The sequence below is a fragment of the Candoia aspera genome, chromosome 17 (genome assembly GCF_035149785.1).
Source record: "Candoia aspera isolate rCanAsp1 chromosome 17, rCanAsp1.hap2, whole genome shotgun sequence".
In the NCBI taxonomy this organism is placed as follows: Eukaryota; Metazoa; Chordata; class Lepidosauria; order Squamata; family Boidae; genus Candoia; species Candoia aspera.
The window spans coordinates 5,269,636-5,286,112 of NC_086169.1; the positions used below are offsets into that span (position 1 = coordinate 5,269,636).

Consider the following 16,477-nt stretch of genomic DNA (forward strand, 5'->3'; position numbering starts at 1 on the left):
CTCTACTACAGACTTTGGGAACAGCTGGAGCCACTCCAGATGTCTGAACTCCAACTCCCCAATTCTGTCATGAGTACGGGTGGTGAGCAGGAGGGGGCCCCTCTCCAGGGGGGAAAATGCACGCGCAGTTTAGAGGCTCTGAACTGTCCTTCAAAGAAACTCAGAGCAGACCCACCTTCGGTTTTGGGGTTTATCTGTCTAGGTTTCCCATGCTCCTACAGTTTGGTGGGATTATTGTCTATTAGACCAGTTAGTAAACACTAGAGACTAATTCCTTGTCTCAGCGTGGTTTTTTGCTTAAGTTAGGACAAGTTCTTAGCTTCTGGGCTGAGCTGCCTGGGGGGCGACGGGTAACGCAGCACAACCTGCCAAGAGGCAGCCAATGAGATTCGGGAGTGGCCGTGCTGGGCAGGCAATCCCCGATCAACAGCGAAGCTACTCCCCGCCCAGACCCCGCCGCAGCCCTAGGGAACTGACCGTGGAGGGCATGGGGGTGCTCTTCTTCCGCTCCAGGCCAGGCAGCGGGCTGGCGGGCACTTTGACGGTGCTCCCGGCCTTGCTGCGCCCGGCCTCCTGTTCCTCTTCGGGTCGCTTGTTCTCAGCATTGGCGGCCTGCGTTTTCTTGGAGTACGACGTGGAGGTTGGGATGGTGGGTACTGCGGGGAGAAGGGGGCGAGAATGAAGCATCAGGGCCATGAAGATCCGGGAAGGAAGACCGGAGGGGGACGGGGCAGAGGGAGGGAACAGGGGCTTTTCTTTAGGCTGGGGGGCCTAAAGAAGACCCCTGGGACCCTCCCAAAATTGATACCAAGTTGTAATTTGGAATTATGACGACGACGACGACTTCTCTAGCAGTCAGATTGGAAAGATTCTAGGTGACTTACATTAAAAATTCAAAAACAACCACTGTGCCAATGAAAGCATTGCTTCTGTTGTTATTAGATTTTTATCCTGCTTTTTTATTCATTTATACTCACCCCCACACCCCCACTTGGCCAACTCAAGGCGGTGAGCAAATACTAACCGCCTCCTATTTTCCCCAACACAGCAACCCTGTGAGGTGGTCTGGGCTGAGAGGGGCTGGCCCAAGGTCACCCAGCCGGCTCTCATGCCTTAGGCGGGACTCGAACTCACCGCCTCCTGGTTTCTAGGCCAGCACCTTCACCCCTACACCAAACTGGATCTCTACAATGCTTTGGGGAAGTACTTAAAAAACAGTTTCCACTTCCCTCAGCAATCACTCCTTGGAGGGAAGGCCAAACACCCTGGACCACGTAAATATCTGCCTCAGAAGCCAAACGATTGGTCCTGAGGCACGTTCTCCGCCGAAGCCCCCCCAATCCTTTTTCACTCAGCAGGAAAACCTCCCTGCATTTCCTGGGAGTAAGAGGGACCTTGGAGAGGAAGAAACTCACCCTGGTCGCTTAAGCGGCGCTGCTTGGGGTTGGCTGATATGCTGCGCTGTACCTTGTGCGAAGGGGAGGGAGCCGTGCTGTTGGCGAGGTCGGGCTGGGGCCGTGGTTTTAGGGCGATGCTGTCGTTGTCGAGCTGAAAGAGCAGGAAAAAAGGAATCAGAAAAGGCCCAAATCCTAAGCAGCGTTTTCGCCCAAGCCCTTGTGCAAAATGTGGAATTAAAAGCGTAAAAATGGATGAAGAGAGAAGTTTACTGTTATTGCTCCTGCCAGAGGGTGGAAAAGAATTGGGGGAGAGAGGTTCAGAATGCAGAATGAGGTGGCAGAATGCAGCGGCAGGGAATACAAACTCTGAGTAAGCCGGTGTGAAAAAGAACCCCATCAAGCAAAACAACCTAGGATATCAGGGGAAAGCCTTCCTTCCTCCCTCCCTCCCTCCTTCCTTCCTTCCTCCCTCCCTCCCTCCCTCCCTTCCTTCCCCCAATTCTTTTTCCTTCCTTCCTTCCTTCCTTCCTTCCTTCCTTCCAATTCTCCTTCCTTCCTTTCCCCCAATTCTTTTCCTTCCTTCCTTCCTTCCTTCCAATTCTCCTTCCTTCCTTCCTTCCCCCAATTCTTTTTCCTTCCTAGCTTCCTTCCCCCAATTCTTTTTCCTTCCTTCCTTCCTTCCAATTCTCCTTCCTTCCTTCCTTCCTTCCCCCAATTCTTTTTCCTTCCTAGCTTCCTTCCCCCAATTCTTTTTCCTTCCTAGCTTCCTTCCCCCAATTCTTTTTCCTTCCTTCCTTCCTTCCTTCCTTCCTTCCTTCCTTCCTTCCTTCCTTCCTTCCTTCCTTCCAATTCTCCTTCCTTCCTTCCAATTCTTTTTCCTTCCTTCCTTCCTTCCCCCAATTCTTTTTCCTTCCTTCCTTCCTTCCTTCCTTCCTTCCTTCCTTCCTTCCTTCCTTCCTTCCTTCCTTCCTTCCTTCCTTCCTTCCTTCCTTCCCCCTCTCCTCTCCTCCCTCCCTTTTACATCAATCAAAAAAGGCATTTTAATCCTGCCTGTTCTCCTTGTGTTATTTTTATTTTATTTTTTTATTATTCAAATTTTGTTACCGCCCATCTCCCCCAAAAGAGGGACTCTTTTAATTAATACTGTGACAATAAACATTAAAATCCCCCTAAAAAATAAAAACAGGTTACAAATATAAAAATACAGTATGAATAAATATACAATCCAAGTGGCTATAAAAATTCCAGTCTGGTGAGAGGGGCGCTAAGGGGCGAGCCACCCCAAGAATCACTACCCACCTTCCCGCCCCAAGTGAGACGGCAGAACCAGGTCTTCAGGGCCTTCCGGAAGGTCAAATTTTCAGGCAGAGGATTCATGAATAAAAGAGCACTTGAAAACTGCTGCCTGGGAAATGTGAGGTTCGAGACACATCCAAAGGCCCCAGGCCAAGACTTAGCAAGTCTTCCATCATACGGGGAAGACTTGCTAGGAAATGCACGAGGGTTGGGACGCTGCTAAAAAATGGGTGAAATGAAATTCTGTATCCAGTGATCTCCGGCAATATTACAAAAGGAGGCATAGGCTTGCTTCTAATTGTATTCAGTGGTGAATAGAAAGAGCACAGCCCGTCAGTTGCACGGTTTACACGTGTCAGCTTGGCAGCTGCAAAACTCTGCCAATTCTGGAGGCAGGTACTGGAACCTGGTGGCCGCGTGCACCATGCCCTCGGAAGCCTTCTGCCCAGACTCTTCCACCGGCAGGGTTTCGGAGGACACGGAAGAGCCAAGCTAACACGAAAAAAGCAATGTGACTCATTGCCTGCTTGTTTCAGGGCTGCCAACCGCCCCCGGCGGCTGCCGTTCAGAAGTTCAATTCACCTGGGCACACCCCTCGCGCTCACCTCTGAGTTTTTGTAACCTAGCAGCAGATACGTCGCCATAACTTCATTATACTTCTGGCTGACTAAGGAGTCCTGGATTTCTTCCCGGGTGTATCCCATGGAAATCATGAGCTCTGTAGGATGAGGGAGGAGAAGGGGGGCAGAGGGAGGAAGAGAGTCAATACTCCTTGAAGGATGGGTGGAGAAGTAAATAAAATTTCACCGTGTCGAAACACCATTGGGCCTTTACGGTACTTCAATTTAATGTTCATCCCTCAGGATTAAAGACAGGGGAATGTCCAGGTGGACCTTCCAAGTAATGCCCCTGCCCTTGCAGGGCCAATGAAGTGGAAAAATCACATTCTTCTGTACGGTCTGCTCTGTAAGATGTTTGGGCCTGAATTCCACTCTTCTTACCTCCCCTCAGAGCAAAGTTCGGTCATTTCTAGCAACATTGCAAAGTTTCGATCTACCGCCACTCGGTCCCCTCTTGGGTTTGCATGGTTTAGCGGGCCCAATTTTTGATAAAACCCCTTCCAGCTTTGGTTTTCATTTTGGAACAGATGCAGACCGTTCCCGGTGCTGGTCTCTTGGAAAAAGCAACAGACTATGTAAGAAAGTAAAACTAAGAGGCAAATGGAGATCTGTAAGCCTGTGTTGCAGGAAAGAGCCGCTCCCCAGCTGCTCAAAAGATGGGCTGTCCCGCCTGGCCATCAAATGAAGATCACCTACCCCCACCCCCCATGTTGTACCTGTCCGCCGAGGGTCCTTGTAGTCTGGCAGAGGTTCCACGTAAGGCTTCAATTCGTCGTCCTCATGTCCCACATTCATCCAGCGGTCTTTCATGATTTGCTACGGGGAAGGAAAGGTAGAAATGTAGAGCCGCATTGGGTGTCAATACCACATGGCCCAGAAGGTCTTTTTTAAAAACAAAAAAAACAAAACAAAATTTCTGTTAGAAGACCTTTTTTAAAAAAGAAAAAAAAGGAAGAGCCGGTATTCTATTCTGTCAATTCTGTCTTCTAAAAGTGGAAATGCTACTGTTGGGGGTTGGGGGGAAAGCTTCCTTTATACTGACCCAGGACACTGGAGCTATTTATTGAATAAAAGTCTATACTGCATCGCTACCACCACCACTTCTGGACACTGGATGAGCGAACAGCGAGGAAAAGGAACAGTAAAGCAGTTAGATAATACAGTCTCACCACATGTTACGAGGCACAGAAAAAGGCATCTGTATTGATGATCAGCAGGGAACCTCCCCAAGGCAGCTCAACGCCCCACATTACCGACAGTAGGAGCACCAGGAGAAGGATCTGGAAAGGCCATCCTCATGGGACACCAGCTGATAAGGGACGGGCCTCCTCTCGTGGGCCTGCTGACCCCACTATCTCCTTTTTAATGGAGGAGGACACGGCCTGGACCGTGGGCCTTCGGGAAGCAAAACCCGTGTTCCGCCCCTGATCCTGCACACGGGCAAATGCGACTGGTTCTCTGGCTCTAATTCAGATTTCCTCAATGCATTCCCTGCCCCACCTCTCTTTTCCCCCACTTAAGTCATAAATGCAACAAAACCTTGGGGTGCCTGACACTGAGGGTGGTGGAGAGCAGAGTATGTCCCACTGTTGACCTCTTAGTGCATGGGGGGGGGGGGGAGAAGGAGAAGCACCAGCATGCTTGACCAGAAACCCAACTCTAGTAAACTGCAGGCAGACATAACAATGCTTCCAAAGGATACTGTCTGCCTTGCCTTCTCTCCTTCTCATCCTTAACCCAGCGCTCTACTTCCCTTTTTCCAGGAAAATTGGGGACGTATTTGCTAACAGCCCCGCCCTCTGCCCCCCTGGGAAAGCTTGCTGGCTGCTCCTTTTTCGTCTCCACTTTCAAATCCACGTGAATGCTATTGCCCTGAAGAGGCAGAACGATTCCTAGTGGGCAGAAAGCAGCGGATGTAAAACAGCTTCCCTGTTGGAGAGCTTAAGAAAAGGCTCAAGGGGCCTGGGAGATCACCTCTTTCATGTAGAGAAGTAATTTGGGCACTTCAAGCCAGACAGACAAGGGGGAGGGGTGGTAGACAACAGGGAAGTGAACGGGGCCTTATTTGGACCAGCGAGGAGGTTCTTTAAAAATAAATTAAAAAACCCAATAATAACAGTTGCAGATGCACTGGGGGAAAAGGTAAGGCTTTTGCGGGGCAAAATGCTCAGGAACGGGAGGTGCTCCCCAAAAGACCCTGTGGCTGTTTAACACATGCTAAGCCATGACTTAACAGGGCTGGTTGAATAAACTACAACTGGCTAAGTTTGCACCAGATAAACAACAAGCCACTGTTTATCAACCACAATAGCAGGGACCATGTGCATTTCCAACCATTGTGTTTTTCAAACCATGCTCTCAAGAGTTCCTTAAAACGTACACAGAAAAACACAGCGTAGATTGAAATATATCTGCAAAAGACTGGATCAGAGGAAGAACGCAAGTGAACAAGCCTGGGTTCCTCCTGCTTGCTCTGAAGATGTCTGCTGGATCGACCCCCAAATGTGCTGTCTTTTAAAGTGTGGAAAGGCCTTTTCTGCCTGAAATCAGCAACTATTTACAGCATCGATTGATCACCGCTGTCACAAAGGGAGAAACCAGTGCCCATTTTTCAATAGTTAATTATGAAATTAAATTTTGCAGGATTGTGGTCGATGGTTATTAACAACACATTGTGCAAAGATCAATGCGCCCAGATGAAATGTGCAAGACACCCAGTGATTGAAGAGCTCTTGGCTTCTGTCCCAGGACTGTGTGCTGTTTCTAGCCTTTCAGAAAATCAAACTGCACACACGCATGCCCGCACACCCATATATGAGCCTGTGCTGAAACCGGGAGCCACCTGAATTGTTCTGGCTGGGGGTGGGAGCTGGCGTTAAATTAAAAAGGACTTGTGTTTTGAGCCACAGGCCCCAACTCCTGCCAGGGTGGCAAGCAAAGAGACTTTCCTGCTGGACTTGCAACCCGATAGTGCAAGTGAAAAACGGCATGCCACCTATCAAAGGGCCTCGTGGACTACGGGAATACCAACCAGCAGAGTCTGCCCAGTCAACCAAGGGAGGAGGTGTCAGGAAACACGCCCTGCAGGAAGGCCAGAATTCTACCTTACTGAGATAGGCTGTCATAACAGAATGCTGCAAATCTTTCTGTGCTTCTCCCTCCCTCCCTCCCTCTTATATCCCAGGGAGGAGCCAGCCCATGTCTCTTCTTACTATTATCTCCCTTCTCGGGACTTAAGGAATATTTCTGTCCTCTTTGTTTCCAAAAGGGTTTCTGAATATTTGCTTCAAGGCCATCTCCCTGGCTTTCTACATAGGGAGATGCTGCTCAGTGATGGACAGCAGAGCTTTTACAGAGGGGAGGGAGGAAATAAAGGATTTTGCATCAAGGAGCCCCTCAAAGGCCACGGCAAGAGTGGAAAGGCTGTGCTTTGCACTAGTTAGAGCTCAGGATTAACCCTGTGCCTCTCCAAAAGCAGCTTTGGAAAAATGCAGCCCCGCAGCCCTGAGAACAGCAGGCAGATGAGGAACAGTCAACCTTTGGGCCCTGCCACAATCTGGACATCTGCTGATGAATTTTAGCCGTGCCGTCCCACGTGGCTGCCGAAAGGGGCTTGAGGTTGGTACTTGGCCTGGGGGCTGTGCACTTCTGGGGTAGAAAAATTACCAGCAGGGTTCACACACATGCTTAATTGGGTTACCGAATTAACCCATCGTCTGGGTTCACACAACACATTGAACCATGATCAACCAAGCGGGCTGGCTTTGTGCAACACACTCTTGAGTCACAGGAAGACTAGCCAAGATTAAGAGCACCCAGGCTTAGCATGTTGTGTGAACGCAGCCACTAAGTCTTCCAAGTGTGTGGTGTGAACTCCACCTACTGGCCACGCTTGTACAATACAGCCGACAACACCAGTGGCTTCCCCAAGTAAACCTTATCCCTAATCATCATCAGCAAATGATCACCGACACCTTAAGCTGAATAGGAAGCTGCTCTTTCTCACGTTGCTAGAGCTGGTGAAGAAGTGGCTAAGAAATTGCCAGTTCCTGCCGATCTTCAGAAGAAAGATGGAAAAGAAAAGAAAAAAACTGAGCGGCCCAGCTGGGACTGCCATGACTGTGGGCACAGCTAAGGAGGTGACCCTCCTCTACCCTCTTCTGCCCAGTTTCACCCCTGCGCAGCTGTGCCAGGGGGTGCTGGTAGGCTGAATGAAGAAACGTCCAATTTTTTCAGCTCCCAGACTTGGAGTCTGTTGGGCATTAAACCAGACAGAACCAGCTGGGGAGAACTGAGCCCTCTCTAATCTCCCGGTGACAGGTTTGCGGGGTTCACACAGCAGAGTGAACCCTCCCCTACCAATCCAGGTAAACATGTGCAGACAGGGCCTCTTGCGGTCAGATGAACCAACATCCTGGCTTTGCACAAGGCTAGCACGTATCTGCAGACGATCCCCAAGGATGGATGCATCGGCTGCCTCTGGAGTGGGGGTGTTCCCCAAGCGATTCCAAAGGGGGTGCCTGACTCTGCTTTCGTCTCCTCCCATGGCTGCAAGCCCCGCTTCTGTCTGCTCACCTCTAAAGTGCCTCTCTTGCTAGGGTTCAGGATAAGGAATTTTTTCAGCAGGTTCTCACAGTCTGTGGACATGTAGAAGGGGATGCGATACTTCCCCCTCAAGACCCGTTCTCGCAGCTCCTGCAAGAGGAGAGAATGTGATGGTGGGGGAAATAAATAATTATTTTAAGCACTACTACAACCGGATCTGTGCACATGGAGGCGCTCTCCTCCAAGAGAGCCGGACATGTTTTCCATGGGACAAGAGAGGAGGATTTTTCCAGATGCCTTTAAATCAAAACCAGGTTACTGAGCTTGCCTGTGAGTCAAGCTCGTCTGCCGGGCCGCTCCTTACCTTGAGGTTCTGCCCGTCAAAGGGCAGGGAGCCGCTGACCAGTGTGTAGAGAATGACCCCGAGGCTCCAGACGTCCACCTCGGGCCCGTCGTACTTCTTGCCCTGGAACAATTCGGGCGCGGCGTACGGGGGGCTCCCGCAGAACGTGTCAAGCTTGTTGCCAAACGTGAACTCGTTGCTGAAACCAAAGTCTGCAATCTTGATGTTCATGTCGGCATCTAAGAGCAGATTTTCTGCCTGGGGGGAGCAGGGGAGGGGAGGAGATTCAGAAGGGGCCAACCCACAAGGAGCCCCTGACTATGGGCTGGAAGTCATCGCAGATTAAATCAAAGACGGGAACCTTGTAGGGATTGGGAACCACGGCAACACTTGGGGGGGGGGCTGGGGACGCATTTGGTAGGGTGATGAAGCCAAGGGGCGAGACTGCTCTGCACAAGGACAGAGCTAGGCCAAGCTGCGGTTTTCCCTGGGTTTCATGAGCATTCACTGGGTGTCTTTAAGTACGACTGCAAGTTTGTTTTTACCGTACTATTATTTTTGCTCATACAGTTTTTCTCTGATTCCCACCTCCAAAATCCATTATGAACATTAATAAGCTTTTCTTTATGCCTTGTTTGATTGCAAGCTGCCCAGAGCCTGCAGACTGGGGCAAGTCACAAAAACTATAAACAAACAAACAGACAAAACAGCAAATAAATAAAATTGCAGGGAACAGTCCCGGCAATCTTTGGCATTGAGGTGGGAGGAGCTTCTGCCTGCCTTGCCAGCATCCCAGCTCCCCCAAGTCTTTGCTTTGAAAGCCAGTGAAATACTTTGCTCTTATGCCTTCAGGCTTGGAAGAGTAAGAGAGGAGGGGTCCTTGATATTCAGTATTAATGTTCACAATAAACGGGAAGGGGAGGCATTTGATATACTCTGGGGGAAAACAAGTGAGGAGCAAGGGCAAAAGCCACATGCTCCAGTGCCCTGGGCTGTAACTCCAGATGCTTGGCTGGCTGAGGATGAAAGGCACTTCAAGAGCATCGGGTCGGGGAAGGAAGGCTTGCCTAAGGCTGCCTTCCAATCCAAGCGCCATCAGCCAAGCTATTCCCAAGATGGCTGGCGGGGAGGCTTGCTGGGGCAAAAGACAAATGGACAGAAAGTCAGGCCAAGCCTCATATCCGAACTGGCAATCCAGACAAGAGAGCAAGGACTAGAAAGGATTCTTCTGTTTGGGTCAAACTGCTCTGACAGAGGAGCTGGCCGGAGGCCGGAGGGGTAGAGGGCCATGCCTAATCCCCGGCGGTTCAGCTGACTTAGCCTTCTGCCAGGCTGGTACGGCAGCCTAGGTGGCACCCTCAAAGCCCCGAGCCCCATCTGCAGGGAGAATGCAAAGCTGGTGAGACAGCAGCCCCCCGGGGGGAGTGCCGGAGGGCCCCTTCGATCTCAGCCCAAGAGGCCGCCAAGTTCTGCTCAGACCCTGACACCCGTTCCAATCCACCATCCACTTGCTCCAGCAGAGCCGAACCCAGCCTCTGATTCTGAATTCCCCATTTGCAATGCAAAGCGTGAATTCAGGCACGCTCCGCGAACCTTTGCTGGCCAATTTCTGCCTTTGGTACTCACCTTCAAGTCTCTATGTACAATGAATTTTTGGTGACAGTACTGCACAGCAGAAACTATCTGGAAGGGAAGGGGGACAAGGGTGAAGAAGGCATTTCTGCATCGAGGCAGCCAGTCACGCTCGGCATTGCGTCAACCCCAATACTTTGTAGACCAGTGATGCCACAGTGGCTCTTTAGGGTTGTACCCCCAACACCAGGAACTGCAGGTGAGTGATGCAGTGAGGGAGTGGGTGTGTGAGGAGCAACTGGGTGTCTTTTTCAACAAGGAAAAGAGCTGCATAAATTGGGCTTCTCGGTGTAGTTGCATCATTCGCACACAGCATCCACAACGACAGGCTTGTGGGGGGAGGTTGTTCCTTAGAAAGTGGGGGGGGGGGAGTTGCAGCAAAGAACCAATGAGACTCCATTTTCTCCCTGTCCTCCTTCACGCCCACCACTTTTTTTCTTGCTTAGCTCCCAACTCTATCTTTTTCTACAGTGTATGACTAATTTTAAGGAACTGATTGTCACATGACACAGTGACATCCATTAGTTAAAGGTGGCTTTATAAGGAGAGGAGTCCAAGGCGTGGAGGAGGCAAGCGGTGATGGAATTCTCTGGCCCGGGGAACGAAAGTAGACGTTTCCAAAATATTGCTGGATAGGAAACTACCTTCTCCTTAAACCAGGACTCCGCAAGAAGAAAAATCGAAGGCAGCCGGGAGGCCCCGCCTTAACGTGCTCACTGATAAATGAGGGCTAAGGCAGACAGCCAGTCTGTAACCTTTGTCACCGCAATAAACCGGCACCTTTGCAACCGTGAGAATTTTGCTTCCTGGGCTGGGAGGGGCCGTAAGGGGCTTAACAAATGCTCCAGCTGCCAACCTCTGGGCGAATGGAAGGACCGCGATAAATGCCTTTGCACACCAGAGGAAGAAAGACCATCACAACCAAGCCCATTTGGCTGACCAAAAGTGGGACTAGAAATGGCGCTTTAGTCAAGAAGAGAATTTTGTTTTCATTCAAAATTCAGCGGCACGCAACCGGGGGCGCCAGCAGAGGAGAACTTTTCTCAGAAGGCCTCGACCAGCACCTTCCCTCTCCTCTTCCACCCAAGCTTTTAAAAATTCAAAAGCCGTGCCGATCAACCTAAGGATCCCAAGGGGTTGATTTTGGCCTCAAGCGTTAAGCGCCAGGATGCCAAATCCTACGAGGAGCAAATTCGGCATTTGTGCAGCCTGCCTCTTTCCCAAGGACATCAAGCCCCACTTTCCTCTTTGCCGGGCGGTTGATGGTGGCAGAGACCCCTTGCTGGCTTTTCACAGGTTTAAAAAAAGGGGGCACAGCACCAACCTGTCGGAATTTTGCCCGCGCCTCCTTCTCTTTCATTCGTCCGTGAGCTACTAAGTAGTCAAACACTTCGCCTGGAGGAAGAGGGAGAGTGCAATTCTAAACCAGAAGCCGCCTTTTCGTTTTGAACAGAACTATGGCACATAAAGCAGGAAAATAAATAATAAGGAAGGGGAGGTGGGGCGGGGAGCAACGTTGTCAAAAGCTAACGATTTTTGCTGCTGGGATACAAGTTAGGCCCTAAGCCAGCGTTTCTCAACCTCAGCAGCTTTGAGATGTGTGGACTTCAACTCCCAGAATTCTCCAGCCAGCCATACTGGCTGGGGAATTCTGGGAATTGAAGTCCACACATCTTAAAGTTGCTGAGGTTGAGAAACAATGCCCTAAACTGTTGATTTCCATCTCATGCCTTCCCTGGCTGGCACCACCAGGCTTTGCCTTTTTTGGGTGAGTGGGCAGGCAGGCTGGCTGTGCCTGGAGGAACTGAGGTTATCCCCAGCAATACTTGGCAGGGAGAAGCTTCCACTTCTCATCATCCTTCCTTTGGGGTCTGTCTTCCCCCCAGAACCCGTTACAGAATCTGCTTGCTATGCAGAAATCCCCAGATAGCCAGCATCTCCCGCTGATGGATCAGGGCGCCCTTGACAGAAAAGGCCTTTCTCTGCTGGAGTCAGTAAAAGCCAGGAGGCGTCCGTTCTCTGCCTGGACGGGCATTGATCCCCACCTTGCTTTCTGCTTGAAAACCAGCCTCCCAGCCAGCTGTCTCCCTTTCATCTGCGTCCGGCCACCTCCAGGTACCGCAGGGGCAGGGATGGATTTCGCCCATCTGCTGCTGCTGCTTGGCCATTTCCAAGAAAGGCCTTTGTTATTCCTAATGGACCATATGCCATTCTGAGGAAGCTTGTCAGGCTGTCCCCAGGGATTCAGAGGCCACTCCATGCAACAGAAGCAAAGTGGGGTGGGGTGGGGGGAGACACTCTCAACTCAGAAGAGCCATCATCAGTCACAAGGAAAAGAGTTTTTTTTTTTTAAGTTCCGACAGATCACATTTAAATTCCCTTTTTGTCTCGCTGATAATTTGCCAGGAATACGTATGTAGGCATGTATATAAATAAAATGCATCTTGGAATGGATACAGCAGATAAACTTTTCTGGAATAAGCCGCTTGCAAAAGTTAAGCCCTCTGTCACTGGCCAGCTTCATACTTCAGTACATCGAACAGTGCCTGAGCCTACACATTGTGCTAAATCATGGATTGTTTTCACCACGTTTCGATGAACAAGCCATACAGCCTGGTTCACATACATAATGCTAAGTTTAAGCCATGGTTTATAAACCATAATGGCCAGCTTCACACTTTGTGCTGAGCCAAGAACAAATCAGCTTAGCACAGTGCGTGAACCCCATCACTGACTGCGTGTGTGCATCATGTTCAGCAAAAGTCAAACAAGGTAAACTGTGGCTTAATGGACCGTGTGAACTCCACTGTGTGAACTGGTAGGACTGGACCATCTTCGCCAATTTGAACATTTCCAAACATGTACAACTCCCAGAATGCTCAAGCTGCCTGCAGAATTCTGGGAGTTAGAGTCCATGCATCTGGAACACATCTAGGGCGAGGAAAGAGATGGACACTATATAACTTTCCCAAATTCTCTGAAGGGGACAAAGAAAGCCAGCTGATACAGCAAGTTTGGGCTAAGCTCACATATTACAAAGCCAAGACTTGCTTTGTCAAATAAATCTCAATTGGCAGAGTTTGCCCCGCACAGTGGGCCAGAAATCACAGTTTACCAATTGCAATGGCTGGATTCACCCAGCAGGCTACACATCAAACTGAGCCAACGCATTAGGCCTTTGCGCGATCGGCGAACCCCATCTGGTTCCCGGAATTGGGCGCTTGGGCCAGGCAGGGACAAGCACTCACCTCCACTGGCATACTCCATGATGAGGTACAGCGTCTTATCTGTCTCTATGACTTCAAATAATTTAACTGAAAGGCAAGAAGGGGGAAAGGTTGGGTGAGATTAAAAATACCTTCCCGAACAAAGAAACCGGAAGCAGCTGGCTCAGGAGGAGAGAGGAAACACACCTGCATGTTGGGAGGCCATTACAGGTAGTCCTTGCTTAACAACTGTTCATCTAATGATGGTCCAAAGTTATGACAGCCTCAGAAAAAGGGCTTTATAGCCTGTACTCACACTTACGACTGTTGCAAAACGTCGTACCACCCCACAGTCACATGATCGCAATTCAGGCACTTGGCAGCCGGCCTGCATTCATGACCAGTTGCAGCGTCCTGCGGTCACGTGACTGATTTGAGGCCTTTGGGGCCAGTTTCCGGCAAAAAAGTCCATTGTGGAAGCTGGATTCACTTAACGACCATTGTAAAAATCGGGTCCAGTCACATGGTGACTCACTTAATGGTCGCACAGCTTAACAACCAGTTTTCCGGTCCCTATTGTGGTTGTTAAGTGAGGACTACCTGTACTGGCAAAAGGCACTGCCACAGGAGGAGTGCCAGCCACCAGCTCAAGTCTCCCGAAGCCACAAGGAAGAGAGGCTTTCTACGGTCATGATGGAAAACTCAACTGCTTTCAGGATTGGGGGCCAAATGCTGTCCGAGAAAGAAGGATGGGAAGGCCTCCCCCACGCCCTGCCCAGTGCCAGTTGTGGTGGAAATGAGCTCTCAGAAGCTCCAGCCCACCAAGCCAGACGTCGAGCGGATCAGAGGAGAGGAGGCTGGGGAAATGCTTGGTGGGCAAGGCCCACCCGCTGCTTCCTGCCAGGCTGGGACCGGTGGATAGGGACCCTCCACCTCTGGGAGTGCGGAGAGAAGAAAGAGGCCAATGAGGGCTGGCGTTCTCACCTATATTGGGATGATTCAAAACCTTCATTATTCGCACTTCCCGGAAGAGCTGGAGAGAAAGAACAGGGACAAAAAGACCAGCAGGGTCAGCGTGGTTCGTTGCTTGCAAGCCTCCAGTGGCTGTGTTCCCCTATCCGGAAGCCGCCTTTCCCCACCTGGTGCCTTCTGGATGGGCTGGGACTGCCATTCCCAGAATTGCCTTGCTGGCATCAAAGCTCCAGGAGAGGAGGGTCTTCGCAGGATGCTGCCAGCAACAGGAAGCGGCTGGTGGCTCTGGCTTGCAGACAGGGTGCTGGGGGAGAGGGGCTGCAGCCAAATAACATGTTCCCAATCCTATAGAATCACAGGGCTGGAAGGGACCTTGGAGGTCTTCTAGTCCACCCCCCTGCCCACTGTAGGAACCCTACCATTCTGGACAAACGGCAGGCCAGTCTTTCCCGGAAAATCTTTTCTTGAAAACCTTTCCCTCCCCAGCATTACCTTACTACCTTGACCAGTGTTTCTCAACCTCGGCAACTTTAAGTTGGGTGGACTTCAACTCCCAGAATTCCCCAGCCAGCATTGCTGGCTGGGGAATTCTGGGAGTTGAAGTCCTCCCGTCTTAAGGCTGCTGAGGTTGAGAATCACTGATGCAGACCGTTGTTCTCCTTGGATTAAGCTTTTTTAAGAATATCGTGTTACGGTCATCTGTTAATGCCAAAAAGGCAAGTTGATTGTGCCTGCAAAGTGTCAGGATCAGAAGCCCCTAATAATTTCAGCCAAGGGCCAGCTGGCAGAGAGAGAGAGGGTGCATACAAGCTTGAGCAGAAAGACAGCACGTTCAAATCTGCTAAATATGGTAAGGGGTGGCGGTGAGGGACTTGTTTGGATCAGAACACCTTCTGCAGAAACCTTTGGGGTGGGGGGAAAGGGAGACTCATTCAAAGACTCAGCTGGCGGACCCTAGGCCTTTCAAAAATTCCTTCTTCCCCTCGAGTTCGACAAACAGATGCTCCGGCAACGGAGGCGGGCCGTCCCTCCCAGGCCTGGCAACAGCTGTTCGAGCAAAAACGATTGCTGTCGGAGGGAAAAACGGCAGCTGAGATATTTCCTTGGCCCAGCAACCACCAGAGACAGATGGTGATTCCAGCTGTTCCCTCCTTCCTCTTTCTGGACTCAGAGGCCACATGGGTGTGAGAGGCCAGCTGCAGGTGGGCTGAGAAGTAGAAGCCACCCCACCTCACCCTACTTTGAAGGCTGGTCTGATGGGGCTCTGGCACAGTACCCTGGACAGAAGGAGCACAAAGGACATTTGGGGAGGCTCGATGCCAAGTGGCATGGCCAGGTCACGCACAGGGACAAGGCAAGGGCTTTGAGGGGCCTGGGATTTATTTGTGAGCCTGTTTTATTCCTGTCCTTGTGGATGTCCTCCCTTAAAAGGCTTCTTCCTTACCATGCTGTGCCCGCTGCCAGCCCGCAACTGGGGAATTAGAAGCCTGAGCACATCTGGAGGACACCAGCTTGGGGAGAGCTGCCCCGACCACCGCACCACCCCAGCTCCAAACACGCGGCGCCTTGCCCTGATGGCCTGAAGTCAGATGCGCCTTTTGCTTTGATGCGGCACAGCCTGGTCGCTAAGATGGTGTCACCGCCGCTGAGATGGCATGCAACAAAACCGAGGGCCCGGAGAACGGCTTGAAGGGCCGAGAGTGAACCAAACAGGGAGGGAAACCCACGGGCCTGAACAGACCTTCCTTAAACAGGGCAACTCCAATTCATTACAGCAGGGCTTCTCAACCTGGCAGCTTGAAGATGTGCGGACGTCAACTCCCCATGCCGGCTGGGGAATTCTGGGAGTTGACGTCCACACATCTTCAAGCTGCCAAGGTTGAGAAGCACTGCTTTAGAGGGTCAAGACGACACATCAACATCTTCTGTTCTGCAGAAGACGATCGGTGAAGGTCCATCAACCTGTGACGCATCACAGAGAGGCAACCCTCTTGATGTGCCACTGCCCAAACTTGGCATCCAGTTGCTGTTATACCTTCCAAAACACCTCCCTGTCTCCAGGGCACTGCCACAGGGGCGATCAAGTGCTGGCTAGCCAGCGAGAGGAGGCTCACTGCTGGGAAGCCTGAACCGTTTCATACAAGTTTGCGCTGGCACAAGCAGGATCTGCCTTCCTGGGGCAGAGAAGCTCCGCCGCGCCAGACTCGCCAACGTCCTCTCCATCATCTGGAGGAAGAGGGCAGGCAGTTTGGGGGGGGGGAGAAAAGAGAGCTAAGAGAAAGGGGGAAGGATCTGTCCTCATGGCAGCATCTCAGCAGCCTGTTATGGAGGAGGAGGCCGTGTGGGACACCCACACAGCCCAGGCGCCTGTGGTGGGAACAGAAGAGACATTACGGGCGCCATGCAGGGACAGCAATTTTGCGACTCGGAGAGCAGCGCCTTTTACGGAACAGAGGTCATCTCCGG

At 51.1% G+C, this 16,477-nt stretch overlaps 1 protein-coding gene across 9 annotated transcripts in view; it reads right to left on the reverse strand.

Moving 5' to 3' along the window:
* Positions 1–16,477, reverse strand: part of MARK2 (microtubule affinity regulating kinase 2) — a 104,815-nt gene that overhangs the window by 13,504 nt on the left and 74,834 nt on the right. For all 9 annotated transcript variants that reach the window (XM_063316587.1, XM_063316594.1, XM_063316592.1 and 6 more), the window contains exons 4-13: positions 14,024–14,072; positions 13,082–13,147; positions 11,158–11,228; positions 9,828–9,884; positions 8,223–8,459; positions 7,889–8,008; positions 4,030–4,129; positions 3,299–3,411; positions 1,416–1,548; positions 478–656 (exon numbers count right to left, since the gene is read on the reverse strand). In XM_063316587.1, the coding sequence (XP_063172657.1) occupies positions 478–656; positions 1,416–1,548; positions 3,299–3,411; positions 4,030–4,129; positions 7,889–8,008; positions 8,223–8,459; positions 9,828–9,884; positions 11,158–11,228; positions 13,082–13,147; positions 14,024–14,072 (1,125 nt within the window). The remainder of the gene's footprint in view (positions 1–477; positions 657–1,415; positions 1,549–3,298; positions 3,412–4,029; positions 4,130–7,888; positions 8,009–8,222; positions 8,460–9,827; positions 9,885–11,157; positions 11,229–13,081; positions 13,148–14,023; positions 14,073–16,477) is intronic.